Source organism: Tamandua tetradactyla, chromosome 12 (assembly GCF_023851605.1).
Source record: "Tamandua tetradactyla isolate mTamTet1 chromosome 12, mTamTet1.pri, whole genome shotgun sequence".
Taxonomy (NCBI): domain Eukaryota; kingdom Metazoa; phylum Chordata; class Mammalia; order Pilosa; family Myrmecophagidae; genus Tamandua; species Tamandua tetradactyla.
In genome coordinates this window covers 58,118,261-58,138,566 of record NC_135338.1, presented here as the reverse complement: position 1 = coordinate 58,138,566, position 20,306 = coordinate 58,118,261, and the positions used below count along the sequence as shown (strand labels likewise).

General features: G+C 34.7%; 1 protein-coding gene across 8 annotated transcripts in view; it reads right to left on the bottom strand.

The window, feature by feature from the left end:
- The window catches only part of VRK1 (VRK serine/threonine kinase 1), a 115,178-nt gene that overhangs the window by 15,155 nt on the left and 79,717 nt on the right, over positions 1-20,306 (bottom strand). For 6 of the 8 annotated variants that reach the window (XM_077123486.1, XM_077123491.1, XM_077123489.1 and 3 more), the window contains 8 exons: positions 19,366-19,435; positions 18,384-18,471; positions 13,729-13,837; positions 13,503-13,595; positions 10,703-10,835; positions 9,820-9,940; positions 9,495-9,553; positions 5,995-6,173 (listed from right to left, as the gene is read on the bottom strand). In XM_077123486.1, the coding sequence (XP_076979601.1) occupies positions 5,995-6,173; positions 9,495-9,553; positions 9,820-9,940; positions 10,703-10,835; positions 13,503-13,595; positions 13,729-13,837; positions 18,384-18,471; positions 19,366-19,435 (852 nt within the window). The remainder of the gene's footprint in view (positions 1-5,994; positions 6,174-9,494; positions 9,554-9,819; positions 9,941-10,702; positions 10,836-13,502; positions 13,596-13,728; positions 13,838-18,383; positions 18,472-19,365; positions 19,436-20,306) is intronic. The other 2 variants (XM_077123492.1, XM_077123493.1) reach the window with 2 other exon arrangements.

The window sequence follows — 20,306 nt, the reverse complement described above, 5'->3', positions numbered from 1 at the left end:
CCACATCTGAGCAACAAAAGAGGTCCTCCAGAAGTTACTCTGCATGCCTACAGGTAGTCTAAGCTTCTTTGCTACCTACCATAAGCTTCACAAGAGTAAGCCTCAGGGTCAAGGGCAAGGACTATTGATTTGGGTGTCCCTAAAGTTTGACACAGTATCAGGGGATTTAATATTAAATTAAATTTAATATTAATATTAATATTAATATTAATGGTAAGGTTTAATATTAAAAGTTCCATATTCTTTCTCCCATCTCTCAAGGGACTTTACCCATACTTTTTGATTATTTGCTTAATATACTCTAGGATGTATCCAGGCATTACACTGAGCTATACAGGATTAAAGGACCTCTTTCTTATTTGGGGCTCACTGTGTTTCAATTGTTCAAATGAGCTATAAAGATAGGCTGAGTTACATTATGTGCTACAGAAAATTTCAATTCCAGACCAAACAAACCTTTCTTCCTTTGGTCTCAAAGAGTATGTATGGTTCTAAAATACAGACACTGTCTTCCTTCCCCTGTGTTTTGAATTACTTTAACCCCAACCTGTTCGGCTTCATTCTTATCCCTAAATATCAGGTTATATATATATATATATATATATATATATATATATAAACAGCCTCTCAAGATCCAAAAATAATAATTTGAGTGTGAGCCAGAGATTTGTTTTTGTTTTTTTGTTTCCATTTTCAGACACCATACATTGTTGCCTGGCTATGGACCCTATGAAAAAAAAAACAGAGCTAAACATAAAGAACATATACTTAAAAAATTTTTAGAAAATTAGGGCAAGGAAAGAGGAGGAAAATTTGCTCATTACAAGCATACCTCAGAGACACTGATGATTTAGTTTCACACTACCATGATAAGGAGAATATCACAATAAGGTGAGTCACACAAATTTTTTGGTTTCCCAATGCATTTAAGTTATGTTTACAATATACTGTAGTCTAAGAGTGCAATAGCATTATGCTAAAAAAATATTCTGTCTAAAAAAATAAATATCACTGATATGTACACTGAACGTATCTTAATTTAACAATACTTTTTTGCTAAAAACACTGACTGTTATCTGAGCCTTTAGAGTCACAATCTTTTTGCCAGTGGAGGGTCTGGCCTCGATGTTGATGGCTGCTGACTGATCAGGGTGGTGGTTGTTGAAGGCTGGAATGGCTGTGGCATTTTCTTAAGATAACAATGAAATCTGCTGCATCACGTGACTCTTTCACAAAAGATATTTTTGTAGCATGCGATGCCGTTGAATAGCATTTTACCCAACTTCTTTCAAAATTGGAGTTAATCCTCTCAAAGCTTGCCACTGCTTTATCAGCTAAGTTTATGGAATAAAATAAATCCTTTGTTGTCATTTCAACAATGTTCACAGCATCTTTACCACAAGTAGATTCCATCTCAAGAAACCACTTTCTTTGCTCATTCATAAAAAACAACTCCTCATCCACTAATGTTTCCTCATGAAATTGCAGCAATTCAATCACCACTGAGGTGCCACTTCTAATTTTAGTTCTCTTGCTATTTTCGCATCTACAGTTATTTCCAGCACTGAAGGAAGAACCCCTCAATGTCATTAAGGAGGGTTGAAATCAACTTCTTCCAAACTCCTGTTTATGTTGCTATTGTGACCTCCTCCCATGAATCACAAATGTTCTTAATGGTATCTATAATGATGAAACCTTTTCAGAAGGTTTTCAATTTCCTTTGCCTAGATCCAACAGAGGAATCACTATCTATGGCAGCTACGGTCTTATAAAATGTATTTCTTAAATAATAAGACTTGAAAGTTGAAATTACTCCTCTGATCAATGAGCTCTAGAATAAATGTTGTGTTAGCAGACATGAAAACAACTCATCTTGTTGTACATCTCCATCAGAATTCCTGGGTGACCAGATGTATTAATGAGCAGAAATATTTTAAAAGGAATCCTTTTCACTGAGAAGTAGGTCTCAACAGTGGGCTTAAAATATTCATTAAACCATCTTGTAAACAGATGTGCCGTCATCTAGGCACAGGCAGAGTAGATTTCACATAATTCTTAAGGATCCTAGGATTTTCAATACGGTAAATGAGCATGGCTTCAACTTCAAGTCACCAGCTGCATTAGCCCTAACAAGACAGTCAGCCTGCCCTTTGAAGTTTTGAAGCCAGGTATTGACTTCTCTCTAGCTATGAAAGTTGTAGATGGGATCTTCTTGCAATGTAAAGCTGTTTTGTCTACAACGAAAATCTGTTGTTTAATCTAGCCACCATCATCAATTCTCTCAGCTAGATCTTCTGGATAGCCTGCCACAGCTTCTACATCAGCACTTGATACTTCACTTTGCACTGTTATGTTATGGAGTCAGCTTTCTCTCTCAAACTTAATGAACCAACCAACCACTGCTAGCTTCAAACTTTTATTCTCCAGCTTCTTTACCTCTCTTTCATTCACGAAATGAAAGAGAGGATAGATCCTGGCTTAAGAGAATGTTGCAGTTGGTCTGATCATCCATCTAGACCATAAAACCTTCTCCATAGCAACAAGGCTATTCCGCTTTCATATCATTCATGCATTCATGAGAGCAGCACTTTTAATTTCCTTCAAGAACTTTCTCTTTGCATTCATAACTTGGCTAATTGTTTGACATCAAGAGGTCCAGCTGTTGGCCTATCTTGGCTTTCAAGATGCCTTCTTCACTAAGCTTAATCATTTCTAGCTTTTGATTTAAAGTGAGAAACATGGCTCTTCCTTTCACTTGAACACTTAGAGGCCATTGTAGCACTAACCGGCCTAATTTCAAAATTGTTGTATCTAAGGGAACTGGGAAGCCCAAGAAGAGAGAGAGAGCTGAGGGAGCCGCCAGTCTGTGAAGCAGTCAGAACACACACATTTATTAAGTTCACGGTTCTTATATATGGGTACAATTTGTGGCAACCCAAAACAATTACAATAGTAATATCGTAGATCAGTGATCACAGATAACCATAACAGATAAAATAATAATGAAAAGGTTTGAAATATTGCAAAAATTACCAAAACACGACGTAGAGATACGAAGTGAGCACATACTGTTCAGAATAAATGGGGATGACAGACTTGCTCAACACAGAGTTACCGTGCCATCAATTTGTAAAAAAAAAAAAAAACTAGTATTTGTGAAACATAATAAAGTAAAGAAGTACAATAAAATGAGGTATGCCTGCATAAGAATTAATATAGTTTCTCTGATCAAGCTTTATGTTTAGTTCTGAACTTCCTGGTACCCAGAGTGAAAAACAGACATCTCAATTATAGACCCCTCACTAAAAAGGAGATAGCACACTAGCTTCCCCAAAACAGAAACTTTTTTCCTTGTAGGGAACTTCCAAGTTTCCAATCAGTCCAATTCTGCTTTTAATATAGGGCATCTACAATTTGTTTGAAGAAAAGGTTCTGTGGCTTAAAACAAGGAAAAGCTTTATAAGAAAAAACATTAATCAGGTCCAATTTTTTTACTTCACAAATAAAAAGATAACAGGCCAACAAAATTAATAACTCCCTACCATTATATGGCTATCAAGCAGCTTTATGTCTTACTCAATTATAGTTTTAAGTAATTTTTAGCAGGGTTTCTTAAATTCTTAAATAGTAATTTCTATTTAATACCAAGAATAGACCTATGTCAGCTCTGAGAAAAAAATTAGTAAACTGATGAAGCAAACCTCCTAATAGTTTGACTTGATACTCTTTTTTCCATCTCCTACATGAAGCTTTATACATGTAGGGGATGATCCAACAGAAAATTTCCACCCTTCTGAACTACCCAAGGGCGCAAGAGAATTATAAGTTCACAGATGTTAGCTCTGCAGCAGACTGACCTATTCAGCTGTCAAGTCAGCCAATCTGCAGAAACCAAATTTTCTCCAGCATGTAGGTCCAAACAACAGTAATTTGCTAAGGAAGGGGGAATCACTCTAGATAAATTCTCACTGCAGCAGAGATCTTTACTTCACAATCAGCAAAATTCTAAAGAAAAGCACTAGAGAAACTAGCTATAAATATTAATGTAAAAAAATCTGTCCTGAGCAACAAGATGCATGCTAAAACCACGATATATGTTTTGCTACCTTACTGTTAAATTCCACTCAGTTTTTATTTTCACCCTTCTTCACTTCAAACCTAGGTGTGACTTTCAGCACACTTCTTCCTCAAAAAAGTGGATCAAATACAGTAAAGACAAAATTTGTGAAAGAAAAATAAATGTTTATGTAGATAATGTGTGTAATTTCAGACTCTGATGAAATTACAGTAATCTATTTCTCAAAGAAAGTCAAATTCATGATTAAATTAAAAAAATACTTGTGACCTTTGTAAGTTAAAAGAATGTCACTGATCACCGATGAAAACTTTTAATATGCTCCTTAATATTTTAAAGAGAGAAAATGTAGTTTTTTAGTGTTTTTTTTGGATCTCCTCATAGTTTGGCATATGGGATTTCCAAAGGAAATGCAAAATGATGTACTGGAATTTACAGAGTAGATGACAGTAAAAATGGTCAACAATTCAAAAATTATTTTGCTTTTAAAAGCAGTTCTCCTCTCCCATATAAAAGCAGTTAACATATTTTACTAAATAATTAAGATCATAAAGAAAATCAACAAGTTAATCAATAAGTTGGTTATTAAAAATAACCACTAATAATAAGTTAATTTAATACATCAACAAAATGTATACCTGCAAAATCTAAATTTTAAAGTGGTACTAGGAGTTCTTTACATGCCTACTCAGTATTGTTACCATAAAGCTCATTAGTTCTTTCTTTTTTTCCTGGCTTTTAAAAAAGGGAACTCAATAAGTTGCCAGTATACAGCTCTAAGGCCAAGAATGTCCCAACCAAAGTAAGTTTATAAAAACGTCCAAATTAAGGCACCAACAAGAGGCCACCTCTACTCAGGAAAGGCTAATGAAGTTCAGGGCCTTCCCCTCCACTGGAAAGGCACATAGTGAGCATGTGTGCTTCTTCTCTAGGCCCCTTCTCCACGAAGGTTCCCCAGGAGCATTCCCTTTGATCTCCAAAGGTCACTGGGGGGTGGACTCTGTAGTTCTTGTGTCTCTGTTGCTCTTGTCGTTCTTGTGACTCTGCTCTGTTGCTCTCCCGTTGTTCTGACGCTTTCTCTAAAACGCTTCCTTCCTCAAAGAACTCTAGTAAACTAATCAAGACCCGGAATGGGTGGAGTCACATCTCCCTCTAACAAAAGGTTAATAGCCACAATCAGTTAAGCCATATCTCCATGGAGATAACCTAATCAAGTTTCCAAACTCCATTCAGGAGTTTGGATCAGGACAATCCCGCTCTCCCCAAAAACAGCCTTGGGATTCTCCGTTAGTCCTGCTGGCTCCTACTCCCTGCATCCCTCCTGTCCCTAAGGAGGCAAGACTGCAGGCACCCCAATGCAGAGTAACAGGTGAGCCCATCCTGCTGGCCACTTTCAAATGCCTAGCCAGCTCATTAGTTTCAAACATTTTTCTCCAAAAACGAATTCCCTTTTATGTAGATGTATACCACTACATAATGACATTTCCTTAAAACATTTCTTTCAAGAGTAAAATAATTTTCAAATAGTAAACACATACTCCTTAATTACACCAACAAGCAAGAAAAAACTGAGAGGCAAAATCAACCTGAAGGGGTGACCGGAGAAAAGAACACATAAATAATGAACTGGTGTCTCGTCAGAACCTCTCTGTCAGATATTAGAATCTCAAGTTAGAATCTTTTTAGGAATTTAATAATTTGCTGTTCAACATAATGTATAAATATTTATTTTACTGCAGCCCCCTAAACATTGTTCTATATCACAAAAAGAGTTTGCCTTTATGTGGTAGTGATACAATATTTAATTGCCAAGCAATCTGTTACTGTTTTCTTTAGTGAGCTACTGTTTTACTTTCTCAAAACTAATAAATGCTGTAATTATAATCACAAGAGGCACAAAGGAAAACAGCAAAATTCACCTTTGTTACTGTTTTTGTTTTCAAACTTCCATTCTCCACAACACTGAGGTCCAGTGTGCCATCATCCTTACTTCCTATAGCTTTGAGTCCTTGCAAAAGTATATCTCGTAAATTTTGATAATGAGGTTTTTCAGTATAGCCCAGAAATTTTACTGTTTCCATGTATTTGGCAATTTCATCTGAAAGGATAAAACAGTTATTTTGCAATATTTTTTAAATTCAACATATTAATCTCTTAATCTAAGAAAATACTCCAAGGTTATAGTTAAATTAGAACACAAATGTACAACACCATGTTAAAATATGTACTTATTTTTTTCAATCATTTCTTCAATTAAAAGTATACTTTTGAACTCAGGAATTACCAGATTAATAAAAAAAAATATGTTGAAATAACAATGTAAAAAAAAATGTATGTACTTGTGGGCGATATTAAGACAGAACACATTCACAAGATGTAAATATGCATAAAAATAACTGCTGTAGTTTTAAAGCTCTAAAAGAGCATGAAAGGACTCAGAATAAAGACTGTGAAAATAAACTGTCCTTACATACTATGAGTATCATAGCTAATAACTGTTTGGTATGGAAGCTATTAATCCTATCAAAAAGGCTGCATTCTTTGTGTAAACAAGAAATAAGAGACCAAAAATAGGTCAGAGAAAGGATAGAGAAGCAAAGCCTAGTTTTCCTGCAAAAAAGCCCACTTCTGAATAATAAAAGGTTTGCTGTACATTTGAGGCATAGCCACATCTATAAAAAGAAATCTTACTAGTCAAGATCAACACTTCTCAACATTCAAAAATCATCTTTAGGCTAACGGGTCACACATGTCTATCTCCAGTCCAGAACTTTCCCCTGATTTTCAGACTGTAGATCTACTGCCTCAAATATCAGCTCTTAGATGTCTAATTATGATCTCAAGCCCCAGCAAGTTCAACTTCAATCTCCTGACCTACCCCCTTAAAACCTGCCCACTGTGGTTTTCCCCATCTCACTTCCTAAGAATTCCATCCTATTCAAGCCAAACATCTCAGAGTCAGTCATCCTATGATCCTCTCTTCTTCTTATACTCCACATCCAACACATCAGTAAATGTTGTGTTACTTATATATCTGCAGCTAATCATTCAGGTATTTAATAAGCACCCACTGTATATCCAGTGCTATTTTAGATACCTGGGATATACAGTGAAAAAAAGAGACAAAATCTCAACCTACTTCATCTGATAAGGGGATCTACAAAAAGTTCTAAAGTAACATCATCACGTACGGTAAAATATGAGGACATTCCTTCTGAGAGAGAAAAACGGAAAGAATGGCCAATTGCACTATTTCTATTCAGTACAAAATAAAAGAATTGTATGATTTTAGCCAGTACAATAGGCAAGAAAAAGATGTCGCAGGCATAGAGGTTGAGTGAAGATGCAAAATAGTCTTTAATCACAAACAACATGATTGTGTATACAGAAAATCCTAAGGAATCCAGAACTAATAAGTAGATTCAGCAAAGTCACAGGATACTAGGTAACAACAATTCATTCTATTTCTAAATACTAACTACAAATAACTGGAACATGAAACTAAAAAAAAGCTTACAATAGTATCTTAAAACATCAATTACTTAGCAACAAATATAATGAAAGATATGCAAGATGGCTAAAGAGAAAACTATAAAACAATTGAGAGAAGTTAAATGAGACCAAATTAAATAGTGCATATATTATTGGAGATTATAACACTAAATATCATGAAGATGTCAGTTCTCTCCAAACTTGACGACAGAGTCAGTGCAATCTCAAAGTTTCAAAAAACTTGGGGAACAGGGGGATCTGACAAGGTGATTCAGAGGGCCAAGAAAGCAAAGTAAGGTTTAGAGAACAACGGTACAAGTCAGTACAGCCCAAGAATAGGCAAAGAAGAGTTCAGAAAGAGATCCACACATATAATGACCCTTGATTTATGAAAAAGGTGGCACCATAGGGAAAGAATGACTTTTTACAAAAAAGATTGCTGGGTCAATCCCTTTCCATATAATATACAAAAAATTTCAGGTAGACTATATATATCTTCATGTGTAAATGGCAATCTATAATTGCCAAAAAGTAGAAACAACCCAACAGCAGAATAGATAAATTATGGCATATAAATACACGGATACTGTAAAGAAATGAAAATGAACAAACTACTGCTAAACATACAAGAATGGGGATGAATTGTACAAATATAATGTTAAATGAAAGACAAAGACACCAAAGAAGTAGAAATTAATGTCATGGGGGCAGTGATTTTTTTGTTTTGTTTACTGTATTATTCCATTTCTATAAAGTTCAAAAACAAATCGTTGGTGTTAGAGGTAAGGCTACTGATTCCTTAGGCCAGGAAGAGTAGTGATTTGTAGGAGGCACAAGGGGATTTTTGAAGAGCCAATAATATTTCATTTATTGATGTGGTTGGTATGTTGCAATTTTAAATATCCTAAGGTCAGGGTAGACTTTCCTGAGAGGGAGACAACTGACCAAAGTCTTGAAAAGACTTTAAAAACATCCATCCTGTGTGGTGCACCCATGGCAGAATTCTCGCCTGCTATGCCTGAGACCAGGATTTGATTGCCAGAGCCTGCCCATGCCAAAAAAGAAAAAGAAAAAGGCATATCCATCCTTTATATTTCGAAATACCTCTACTTCTCCCTTGCTTGGATTAATATAGTAGCCTCTCCTTGCCTCCTGCTGCCCTTGCCTGGCTCCCTTAGCAGAATTTCCTTAAAACAGAACCTGGAGAGATTCCCCTTATAGACAGATACTTTATCTCACTTTTCTGCTCCACACCTTCCACTCTTATTCAAAGTAAAAGCCCAAAGCCTTTACAATGGTCTGAGTGATGCATTCCTCAAACATACCAGGCACGTAAGTTCTTCTGCCTAGAACACTCTTCCCCAGACTTCCACATAGCCTGCTCCCTCATTTCCTTCATACAACAGCTCTAAAGTCACCATATCAGGGAGGCCATCTCTGGACAACCCAGTTAAAATATCAATCCTCATCCCCAACTTATTCCCCACCCCATCCCCAAACACCCTAATTCTGTTTTCTGCTTTCTTTTTTTTTTTCATAGTACTAAACATACAATAAACTATAAAATTCACTTATTTATTTACTAGCTATCTCTCCCAACTAGAATGTCGGCTTCATGATTTTTGTTTTTCTCTGATGTGTCCCCAGTGCCTAGAACAATCCCTGGTGCATAGTAAACCCTTAACAAATACTAGTTAAATGAATGAATAAAATTTGGTTCAGGAGATAACTGAATGAGGCTCAAGTATTAATTTAGCCCTCCTTTGAAAAGGAGCATGCTTTTTTTTTTTCATGAGAACAGATTTTCGTACAATGGTTACACTTACAAATACCTAAGTTCTTACAGTAAGAGATGTTCCAGGGATATCAAGGCTTTATACTCCTAGTAAACAAAATCCCTATGAACATTTAAGAAATAGTTTCCTACCTGGTTTGTTTTTCTCAGGAAAACATTTGTCCATCAAACCTGCAATATTTTCTCTGTATCTGTTAAAAATTAAAGAATGAATCATTGTTTGAAGCTTGATGCCATGAAATATTATTAATATTTGGTAACAGTAAACAGTGAACTAAGCAGCACTGTGCTCTATCATAAATGCTTACATTTTATTCTAAAAATAAAACATCAAGGTACCAAGTATCTTTCTTCTTTCTATATTAATATCAATTAAAACCACAATTCTCTTCAAAAAGCTAATTAAAAAATGTTTGCCTTATCAAGATTTTGCCCAAAATATTGTGTTTTTCTTTACCTAATTTTGGAATCTCTAACATAGTTAGGATCTTTCAAATTATCTTCCCAAGGAAGACAGCCACTGAGCCATTGGATCATGCAATAACCAAGTATTTCCAAATCACCCCGTCTTGAGGGGGCTACAAATAAAAAAGAAGCAGATTAGGCATACTGAAATAATTTGTAAGGTGTAATTGCAAGTATACATAAAGCAATAAGGTAAAACAAGCAACTCTAGAGTTTATTTATCATAAAATTCTGATTGTATTTAATAAAAGTATTGAACTCTGGGTAGTATCAAAGAAATAACTAAGCTAAAATTAAATTGGTAAATTTTAGGGTTTCAAACAAGAGATTATGAGTCTAGGAAATGAATTATAAAACAATATATTTAATATTGCCCTTGGAAAACTGGAAGACATTTAAAATACTGTAAGCTATTAAAAGTTCCAGAGACCTGGGTCTTTTAGATCCCTCCTTAGTGCTGAGCACAGAAAAGAGAAATAGTCAGTGAAGAAACAGACTAACCTAATGGTGACAAAATAACAATATAATATTTTATAGTAGTTGTAGCTACATAAGCAACTTTCCAGCATTAAAAAATAAATATAGCATTCTGATAAAATTAACTGAAATCAAAAAGAAATCCTCATTGTAGATGACTAAATACCTTCACTGCTAAAACCTTGGTTATCTTTGAAGGGTGGAAAGGGAAGACAGAAAAACTTAAGGGGGCCCTGTTATTTACAATTTTAGAAGTCTAACCTTTTTATCCCACTCTACGTGGCCCCTTCAATAAATTATTCATTTCATTACTTACTTATGCAGAACTAAGAATCACATTGGAATGAGAGTGTGAAAATGTAAGTGGCGTATTTCTCATTTAGCTACTGTTTACATACCCACGCCATTATGTGCATCGATACTGGTGAATTCAAGAGTGCCATCGTGACATCTTTTAGGGTCTTCTCTGTATTCCTTATGGACTCCTTCTGGACAGTATCGATAAGCAAGGCCATAATCTACCAAGTAAACCTATAAATGTCCAAGTACCAAGACAAATTAACTCAAAGGATTGCCCATATACCTCCTTTAAAGCTCAGAAATGAGGGTAGATAAACCTACAAGGTAACACCAAAGCACTCAAAAGTGTAAGCCATTGCAAATTGCAAAAGGCATTTCCTTTTTTTAGAGAAATGGTAAATGACCATGTAGCTATACTCTAGATAATACCACTTTGCATATTTTTTAGACAATTATGGGTTATACCTATCATTAATATCTTCTCTTCAACTTGAACAAGGATTATAAATCTTGTACTTTTTCTTAGACAGTCTAAAATAAAATTGGGCAAAGAATAAACCCTCAATACTTGTTGCTTGACATCAATGACCACTTTTCACACAGAAAAGCACACTGAATACAAGACTGCTAACTGAGTTAGGTGATACATCAGTTATCTTCTATTTCTGTTTCCTCCCTTATAAATGATCAAATATCAATTTACATACTTCATTAGAAGTAACTGTGCCAGTTTGAAAGGATGTATGTACCCTAGAAAATTCTAATCCCATTTTATAAATCCAGCCATTTCTTCTAATCACTATTCAGTACTATATGTTTAAATCTGTAATTAGATCATCTCCCTGGAGATGTGACTCAATCTAGAGTGGTTGCTAAATTGGATTATGTGGAAATGTGTCTCCACCCACTCCGGTGGGTCTTGATTAGTTTGCTGGAATCCTATAAAAGAAGAAACATTTTGGAGAATAGGGGAGATTTGGAGAGAGAAACCACAGCACTGCAAAGCAGAGACTCCACCAGCCAGAGAGTTTTGGAGATGAAGAAGGAAAATGAGTTTTGGAGATGAAGAAGGAAAATACCTCCCGGGGAGCTGGAAAGGAACCTAGCAGATGACACGGTGTTTGCCATGTGCCCTTCCAGCCATGAGAGAAACCCTGACTTGTTTGCCATGTGCCTTCTCACTTGAGAGATAAACAGTGAACTTCATCAGCCGTCTTGAACCAAGGTATCTTTCCCTGGATGTCTTAGATTGGACATTTTCTATAGACTTGATTTAATTGGGACATTTCCATGGCCTGAAAACTATTAACTTGCAACTTATTAAATTCCCCTTATTTAAAAGCTATTCCGTTTTTTGATATATTGCATTCCAGCAGCTAGCAAACTAGAACATGTACATATAGGTCTTATTAGCATAAAAAAAAGCTAAGAAATTTGGTTTTCTTCTATTCCATAGCCCATACATTATTGCATCTCTGTATCTGGGTAACATATATTTGTCTCACAACTGTGTACCTTTGGTAACATAAAAGAACTGAAGTGAAAATATGGGGCTGGATCTAGCCCATACGTCCAAAATAATCTAATCCAAAAAGTAATCTAATCAAAAGCGTATGCCCAAAGAATAATAGAATTGTAAAATTTTCATACAAAAAAATGCAACATATTTTAGTCAACTAGAAACTGAAATAAGTTGCATTTTTATGTCTCACAATGTGCATTTCCAATCTATTTCAATTAATGAAATCTTATCATTCAGATTCTTACCTACTTTTTGTTTTTTTTAACCTAAAAACACTACAACAAGATGGCTGAAAAGGGCTGAGATGAATTTTGTGCTTGTTTTTAAGATTTCTCCATTAACATGCTACAATATCACAACCATCTTCTGTATTAGTTATATAGATCCTCATAATCCCCATAATTCATCACCCAAGATGGTGGAGAGGGGAACAAATATGTGAGATGACAGAAACAGATAAGGCAGTCAAAAGAAAACGGGGGAGAGGGGAGCAAATATATAAGATGACAGAAACAGAAAAGACAGTGAAAAGAAAAAGGAAAATTTAACAGGAAGTTAGATAGGTTTGAGAGGAAGAAAAATGACATATGGAGTACTGATAAATAATAATACAATAATCAAAGTACCCATCTCATTTAAAATGTTTAAATCTTCATTATGTAACATCAAATAAGAAGTGAAACATAACACAAGCCAGATTAAGTACAATGACCCTACTATGAGTGGTCAATGAAACACTACTTTTACCAAAATCATGAAAACAGCTACAGGAAAATTATATAGATCCCTTTACTGCAAATAAATTGACCCAAGTAAAGGTATAACATTAGCTTTTCTCCTTTCCTAGGAAAGTAAAAGAAGTAGAAAGGGAGTGTAATAAATGAAAAAAGACATATTTGAATTCCAAATACTAAGGATATACAAATTTAGACAGCTAAGATATTTCTGTAAACCAACTGATCTGAATAATCAACATGTTAAAGACCAAATTTTCCAAGTAACAGAACACTTACATTTGATGGATTTCTTGAACAAAGGAAATAAAAAAACTGACAAAGCAGACAGGCAAACATAATTCATTGGTGCACTATATAATTTTAAGCTTCCACCCCCAAATAGCTATTTGAAATTCATTTTGTATCACAAGCACTTCTCCCGAATATTATTTAGGGCAAAATAGCCAACTTGATAAAGTGCCAACAAATTGTATCAAAAATGTAGAATGTTAACTAGATAAAAGTGTCAAAAAGAAATATTATTATTACCATATCTACTTCAAAAAGTAAAACTTCTGCATGGGTTCAAAAGTTCGAAGCCACCATATTTGTTTTCAGACAACAGGTTTTAAGTAATAGAAATTAAAATTACAAAACTACCTGGTCAGGATTCCTGTAGCTCAGAAGAAGATTTGAGGCCTTGATATCTCCATGTACATATTCATGCTCATGGATATATTCCAGAATATCCAGCTATGAAAGTGTATCATACAGAATAAATTAATGCAATACCTGACACCAACCAGCAGAGGACCAAGTTTTAAAACAAACTAGCCTTTAGCATATTAAAAACAATTTTTAAAAAACTAGAACGCAGTTCACATACAATTCTTAAGCTTAGCTGTAAAACAGTCTTTCGAGAAAACCTTTTGGCATTTGCTTCGTATATTTTCTGAAGGTCACTCCCAAAGCGATCCATTATCATAAACCTGTAACTGAAGCCAAACAAGAAAAGATCAAAATATAGCTCAGGAAAACCTACTTTACAATGAGAATCGCCCTTACAAAGTAATTTTCTCAAGGCAAGGTATAGTAAGAAAGTATTCTAAAACAATAAACAATTGAAACAATATCTGCCAACCAGAAATTTCAAGAGTTGAGAGTGCTTTCCTCTTCTGCTTTTTACCTCGAGGGAACTCTTCTTGGTTCAGCTAGTTACATGAGACAATTTTCAATTTGAGGTAATGCCCACAGAGAGAATCCAACTGATTCATCACAGCAAAAATAAAATAAGAAAGAAAATTTTAAAAGAAAAATAAGAATGATACCACTGATTTTTCTCCTAAAGTTAATTTATGTTTCTGGATACTAGTTTCCTTTTTGTAACTGTTTTTTTTTTTTTCTATTTTTAAGGTTTATTTTAACATTTTTGCAGTATTAACATTCTGTTAAAACCAAGACAGAGTTAAGAGAAGCTGCAACAATAGCTCAATTCAATAAAATTACTTAAATGATGTAAAAGGATTGTACATTAAACACTTGGTCAAGATTGGGGGAAAAACAAATAACCTGGGGAAATGAGAGAATTTTTGTTTTTGCCACAAACCAACTATGTCACCTTGCCCAAGTCAGATTACTGCTCTGAACCTCAGTTTCTAAAGGAGCAAAATAGGCCTCATGCATTCTAAGGTCTCTTTTAGCACTCAAATTCTGTGACTCAATAACCATATGGCATACATTTCAGTATAGACTGAGAAGCATCTTCTAGTTGCAGTGACACAGTTCAGCTTTTTACTCTTGAGGATTGCCTTTTGTCTTCAAGACTTTCCCAGATTCCTCTCATCTGGTTAAATTATTTACATCAATATAAACTAAGATGATACCAAAATATACTAAGAGATCTCCCAATGGGGATCAGATTAATAATGACCATCATCATCACAACAGCAGCTAGCATTTATTGATTCCTTAATATGAGCACAGAATGATTCTGGGTACTTTAGGTGTATTACCACATTTAATCCTCACCTCAACCCTATGAGGTAGATGCTCCTATTATCCCCATTTTATAGCAGAAGAAACTGATGAGAAGTAATTTGTCCATCAGTAATAGTAAGTGGTAGAACAAAGCTTTTAACCACTACAGCATTCCTATTAAAATAAATAAATGTCAGTAGGACACAAAAATCCACTCCTACTTTCTAGACTACTATGATAAAAATACAATATGACAAGTTCAACTGGGAAGTAAGAACTACATTAGAAGACAAAATTCTGAATATATAATTCAAGATTCAACCCATTTTTTAACTAGAAGAGAATCAGAGTTCATCTCACCTAAACTTATGTTTTATTAAAACAACCAAGTCCATGGAGATAAAGTTCTTTGTCCAAAGCTATAAAACTAACTAACAGCAAAATGTATTTATTCATGTAAAAACAACATATATAGAACACCAGTTAAAATAAGTCTTGTGCTTGGTGCCTAGGATAAAGATAGGAATAAAAATGATTAAGCCACAGTCTCTATACTCAAGTAACACACAGTACAGTGGAGAAAGAGACACAAAGAAGTACAGCCAAATGTGTCAAACCATACCTAAAGGATGCCACAGTGCAAGGGAAGGGTAGACTGATGAAGCTGTGCAAGTCCCAGGAGGTTTCAATAGGACTTCTAATATCCAGGCCAATGCTTTTTCAATATAACTGCTAGATAACATAGCTTAACAATCTAAAATTTTGCCTACAAAATTAACCGCAAACTACATGTAAACCACCTGTGACCACAGTACACTGAGGCGGCCTTCTCTCACAAGATTTCTCAGTACCGTGATCTCTCAGCAATAAAGGAACAATATTTTTTAATTCTTGTTACTCTTTGTATAATAGATTTCGAAAGGGTGAGGGGTGAGGGATGAGACTAAGCACATATATACATGCTTGCTTTCACAATTAAGAGGTATATGTGTGTGATTATTTTAAAATAATATATAGGCAACACAAATATAAACTCTGCTGACAGTTTGAAACAGAACTGAAACACAACTGTTTAATTCAACATGGGATCTGTTAATGAATCATATGAAGTAGGTCTTTGTTTTTATTCAGAGATCACCCCACCATTATTCTAAACAATCCCTTAATCTTCTTACCATTTCTAATTCATAAACAGTAACCAAAACCTGATTTCATAAATTGCACAGAAATTTTTACTGGAAAAATAGTTCTACCACTGAGTAGAAAAATGGAAAGTTATCTCTGAATTACTTCTCTAAAGTAAAACTTTCAATGGATACTTTCCTGGAGAGTTAGACAAAATGGTGCAAATAGTGAGAAAATTAAAATCAGTATAAATTGTAAGGATAGTAGCTAACATTATTTGGCCCCAACTCCCTCTTCTGAGCAATACATAAAAAAAGTTTCAGGGAAAAGTAAGAGATTCCAGTAGGGGAAGAGGGCTGAAAGAATATACTATCTATTTCTATATTTTGTTACAGCTACAATGACCATTTTAAAGAGCTCCAACCTAAAATGTAAATCAATACCTTAAAAGTGATTAATGCTCTCCCTTTGGAGGCAAGACTTCTGGCCACCTTATTTTATAGAAGAAACAGACTGAGAAATAGGGTCACCAGTAGTAAATGTTGAGTTAAAAGTTAAACTCACATCTGTCTGGTTCCAGAATCACTGCACTCTGTGGCATCCTCTGATCCATGCTGGGGGAAAGTTCTCTCCTGATGTTTTCCTATGTTTTCTTACAGGGTCAACCTTTGATCCCCACACTCTCTCTGGGCCCTGGGTGCTCCAAAGGAGCCAGACACACAGTGCTTCTTTTTGTTGGCTAAGTGATCATAAAATAGGTGATAAGAAATGTGCCAACAGCGATGGCAACTTTAAGAAAACTCATCAGTCCTGACCAGGCAAACGAAGAATACCAGTAATAACAACAGTGATTACGATGATGGGTGCAATTAATATCCACTGAACACTTATTATGGCCAGAGAATCTCCCTTACAACTTACATGTTTTCATTTCATTTTACTAATCCAATAAGGAAACTTGAAAAACAGAAAGTAACTAGTGCAAGAGCACACCTGATGGAGTTAAGTATAATCTAGTGCTAGAGTTAAGTTTTATTGTGATACACCGTTATTTTTTAAAAGAACTTTACTGTTGAAATTCCTGAAAGGGGTGGGGACCTAGCAAAACAGTTTTGTTTTGTTTTACACAAAAGGGGCAAAACACAGATTTGAAACCAGGCACTCTGGTTCTAAAATCCTTGCTCTTAACCACTGCTCTATGCTTTTTCTCCAGAAAATCTCATAGAACTATAGAAACTTGTCCCAACAAAATCATAAACAAAATGTAACACACTTCGGGGGGGTGACATACTCCCTAAGAGAGGTATGTATCCTAGGATAAGAACCCAAGCTTGGCTGAGGCATTCCATCATCTTCCCCATAGCCGTACACTTCACTAGGGTAAACGCTGAGGTCACTCTGCCCTTGCCAGTGAGTGGCTGAAGGAGCACTGACAAAATTCTACGACAAAAAACATGCTAAGTTTATCAGAGGACTTCAGAAAAGACTTCCTTGCCAATAAAATAAAACTCATAGGATGCAGTATCATTTTCTTCTGTTGTATACTACGGTTGCATGTGAAGCCTAGATATGGGGCAGTTACCCTAAAAAGATACAGCAGAGAACTAATTATTAGTGGAGAACTGATAGAGAACAAAGCATAAATGAGAAAAGGCAAAGGAGCAAGATAAAAGAATCTGTGCCCTTAAAGATTGCTTAAGATAGTTCAGTCAGTATTTTCCTTTACTTGCAGCTGAAAGCAACCTACCAATATACCCCAAATTCCAAACTTAATCACTCTAAGTCTCAATTACCAGTCTTACTCCATGATGTTCATTTATTCATTCAAATATTCACAAAGTACCTATTGCACATCAAGTGACGAAAATCTCTTCAATTCAGCTATGCCAACAATGTTTTCTCTGCTCTCTGAACCAAGATACATGAGTCAGAATCACAAAATTTGACACCTAAATTGTTCTCTAATTACCTCATAAGTGTCTGTTTTCTCTCACCAGCTAGACAGAAATTTCATAAAGAACAAGGCTCTAATCTTCTATAGGTAGATTACATATTCAAGGTGAAATAAATATCAAATTGAAGCTTAAAGGAGCTTCTTTTTGCATAGTGATAATGCAGCTTTTTGTTTAACTGTTTATTTTTTAAGAACAAAAAAAAAGGCACGTTTAGCTTTGTTCCTACTCGTCAACTGGATCCTGGTCAGTTGATATCACTCTGATTAGCAAGATGTCACCATTCTAATAGGACATCATAATCTGTTGCTATGGAAAACTATACACAAAGGGAGAGATAACATCTTCATATCTGTCATATGTACACCACAGAGCCCAGATGAAGGCTTACAATATTGTAAGTGCTCAGTAAATAATTCTTGATTAAACTAACTAGCCACTACATGCTCAAAATAGGGAGAAGAAAACAAAATATGCATATTTTTACCTTTTTCCATTCTTATCATGTAGACCAGACCCCCAATATTTTGGAACACCCAGGTACTTCAATTTATGGGAACGAATCCATTTCTGAACTACAAGTTAAAATAGATACTTGTCATTGTAATTCTACCATATAGAAAATAATTTTTAAAAGATCATTAAGAACAGATATGTATTTATTCATGCACCAAGATTTCACCTTTATTTATTCATTAAAAAAGAGTATGGTACAACAAATAAATGAAAAGTACTTATAATCTAAGCAATTTTATTAACCTACAAAATTTTGTTTTCCTGCCCTTATAGTATTGTCTCTAAAAATGAAAAATCCGCAAAAAGCATGTTTTGAAAAACCTTCAAAAGCAAAGTACTGTACCTACAATTAATCTCTCTGATTATATAAGTGTTTACTTGCTTACACAAGAAGATTTGGTTTTTACCCCTATCTAAAAGTCTTCCACCAAGAAATCAAGATCCAGGAGAGACAGAAAGACTTGCCTGAGAGAGACTGCCAAGCCTCACACCATCCTATAAAGAGACTCTGGGATTCTGAGAGGGGAGGGGTGAGGAAAGGACAGAAAGGAGCAAAGTAGCTAGAAGAGGCTCTGCTACTTTAATATGCTTTTACTTTTCATGAATTATGGCATCTTCTCAGGTTACATTCTCCAGATTTTAGAAAAATAGTAAGATCTGTAGATCCTTGAAGCACACTCATGGATAGGGTTAATTCTCAATTTTGAACAATATCTTCTAAATCATACATCATTTATAAACTTCAATCTATATATCAATATAGGTAAAATCCTGACATAAACCCATTAAGATATCAGAATTCTTTCATACAACTCCCATTATTTAAATGGAATATATTCATAAAGTAAAAAATATTAAGGAATCATAACATAAGCGCCAATCCACTAGTCTTCCAAACAATAAAAACAGTGATCATTCAAAAAGATTAAGCACATATGAATCCTATTTCTTACTTTGTTCTGGTTTAGCAGCTCGCTGGTAGAACTTTAATTCAGTAAAGAGAGGTCCATTGTCACTGGGTTCCTTAAAAGACATAAATAATTAGTACTAGCAGAAGTTAAAATTACTGAATTATTTTCAATAAATCTTCAAAAGAGACTAATTATCTTTCGAAACAATGTAATTTTGATACTTAGGTTTATTAGAGATTAAGTTAAACTCTTTAAAAATGTTTCAGATATTCTCAGAATAGTCCATAAGCATTCTATTTCTCTCAAGTTTCATTTCTACAAGTGATAAATTATACAAAATCAGATACACAGTTCAGTCTTTGTAGAAGTTTAAGAAAAAAAAATCTTTGAACTAATTTTCATCTTTATTAAGCTTTCTCTTAAGCAAAGATCAGCAACCATGTTCACTGTATCACCAAGGGGCTACAAGACATTTCTGAGATTTAATAAAATTTCATACCTGACTTAACCAACTAGTGACAAAATTCCATTCCTTCTCTGTTTTTCATTGTCATCATATCTAGTTTTTATCAAGACTGGCAGAAGCAGACCTTATCACAAAGAAATGTTCTGGATCTCCAGAGTAAGCAAGCACTGTCCATTTAACTCCATCCTTTCCTTCTGACACTGATTATCATGTTTTTCAAACCAAAGAGCCCTTCAACTAAACTTCCCAAGTGATAAATTAGTCAATAGGAAAATGGAGCTCAATAACAATTGTTTACCACTAACTTTGCTGAGCTACACTCACTTCATATTTTAAGCACATTAACATTTAACACTGATTTGTAAAGAAGCATACATTCACAAAAAGGTACACGTGCAAAAAAACAGGAAACGTCAGCCGGTTGGAAGTTTTAACTGATTAATTTGGAAGGATGGGAAAACCCTTATAATTTTGTGGACTATTTAAATAATAAATTTTGTCTGATTAAAACTGGTTA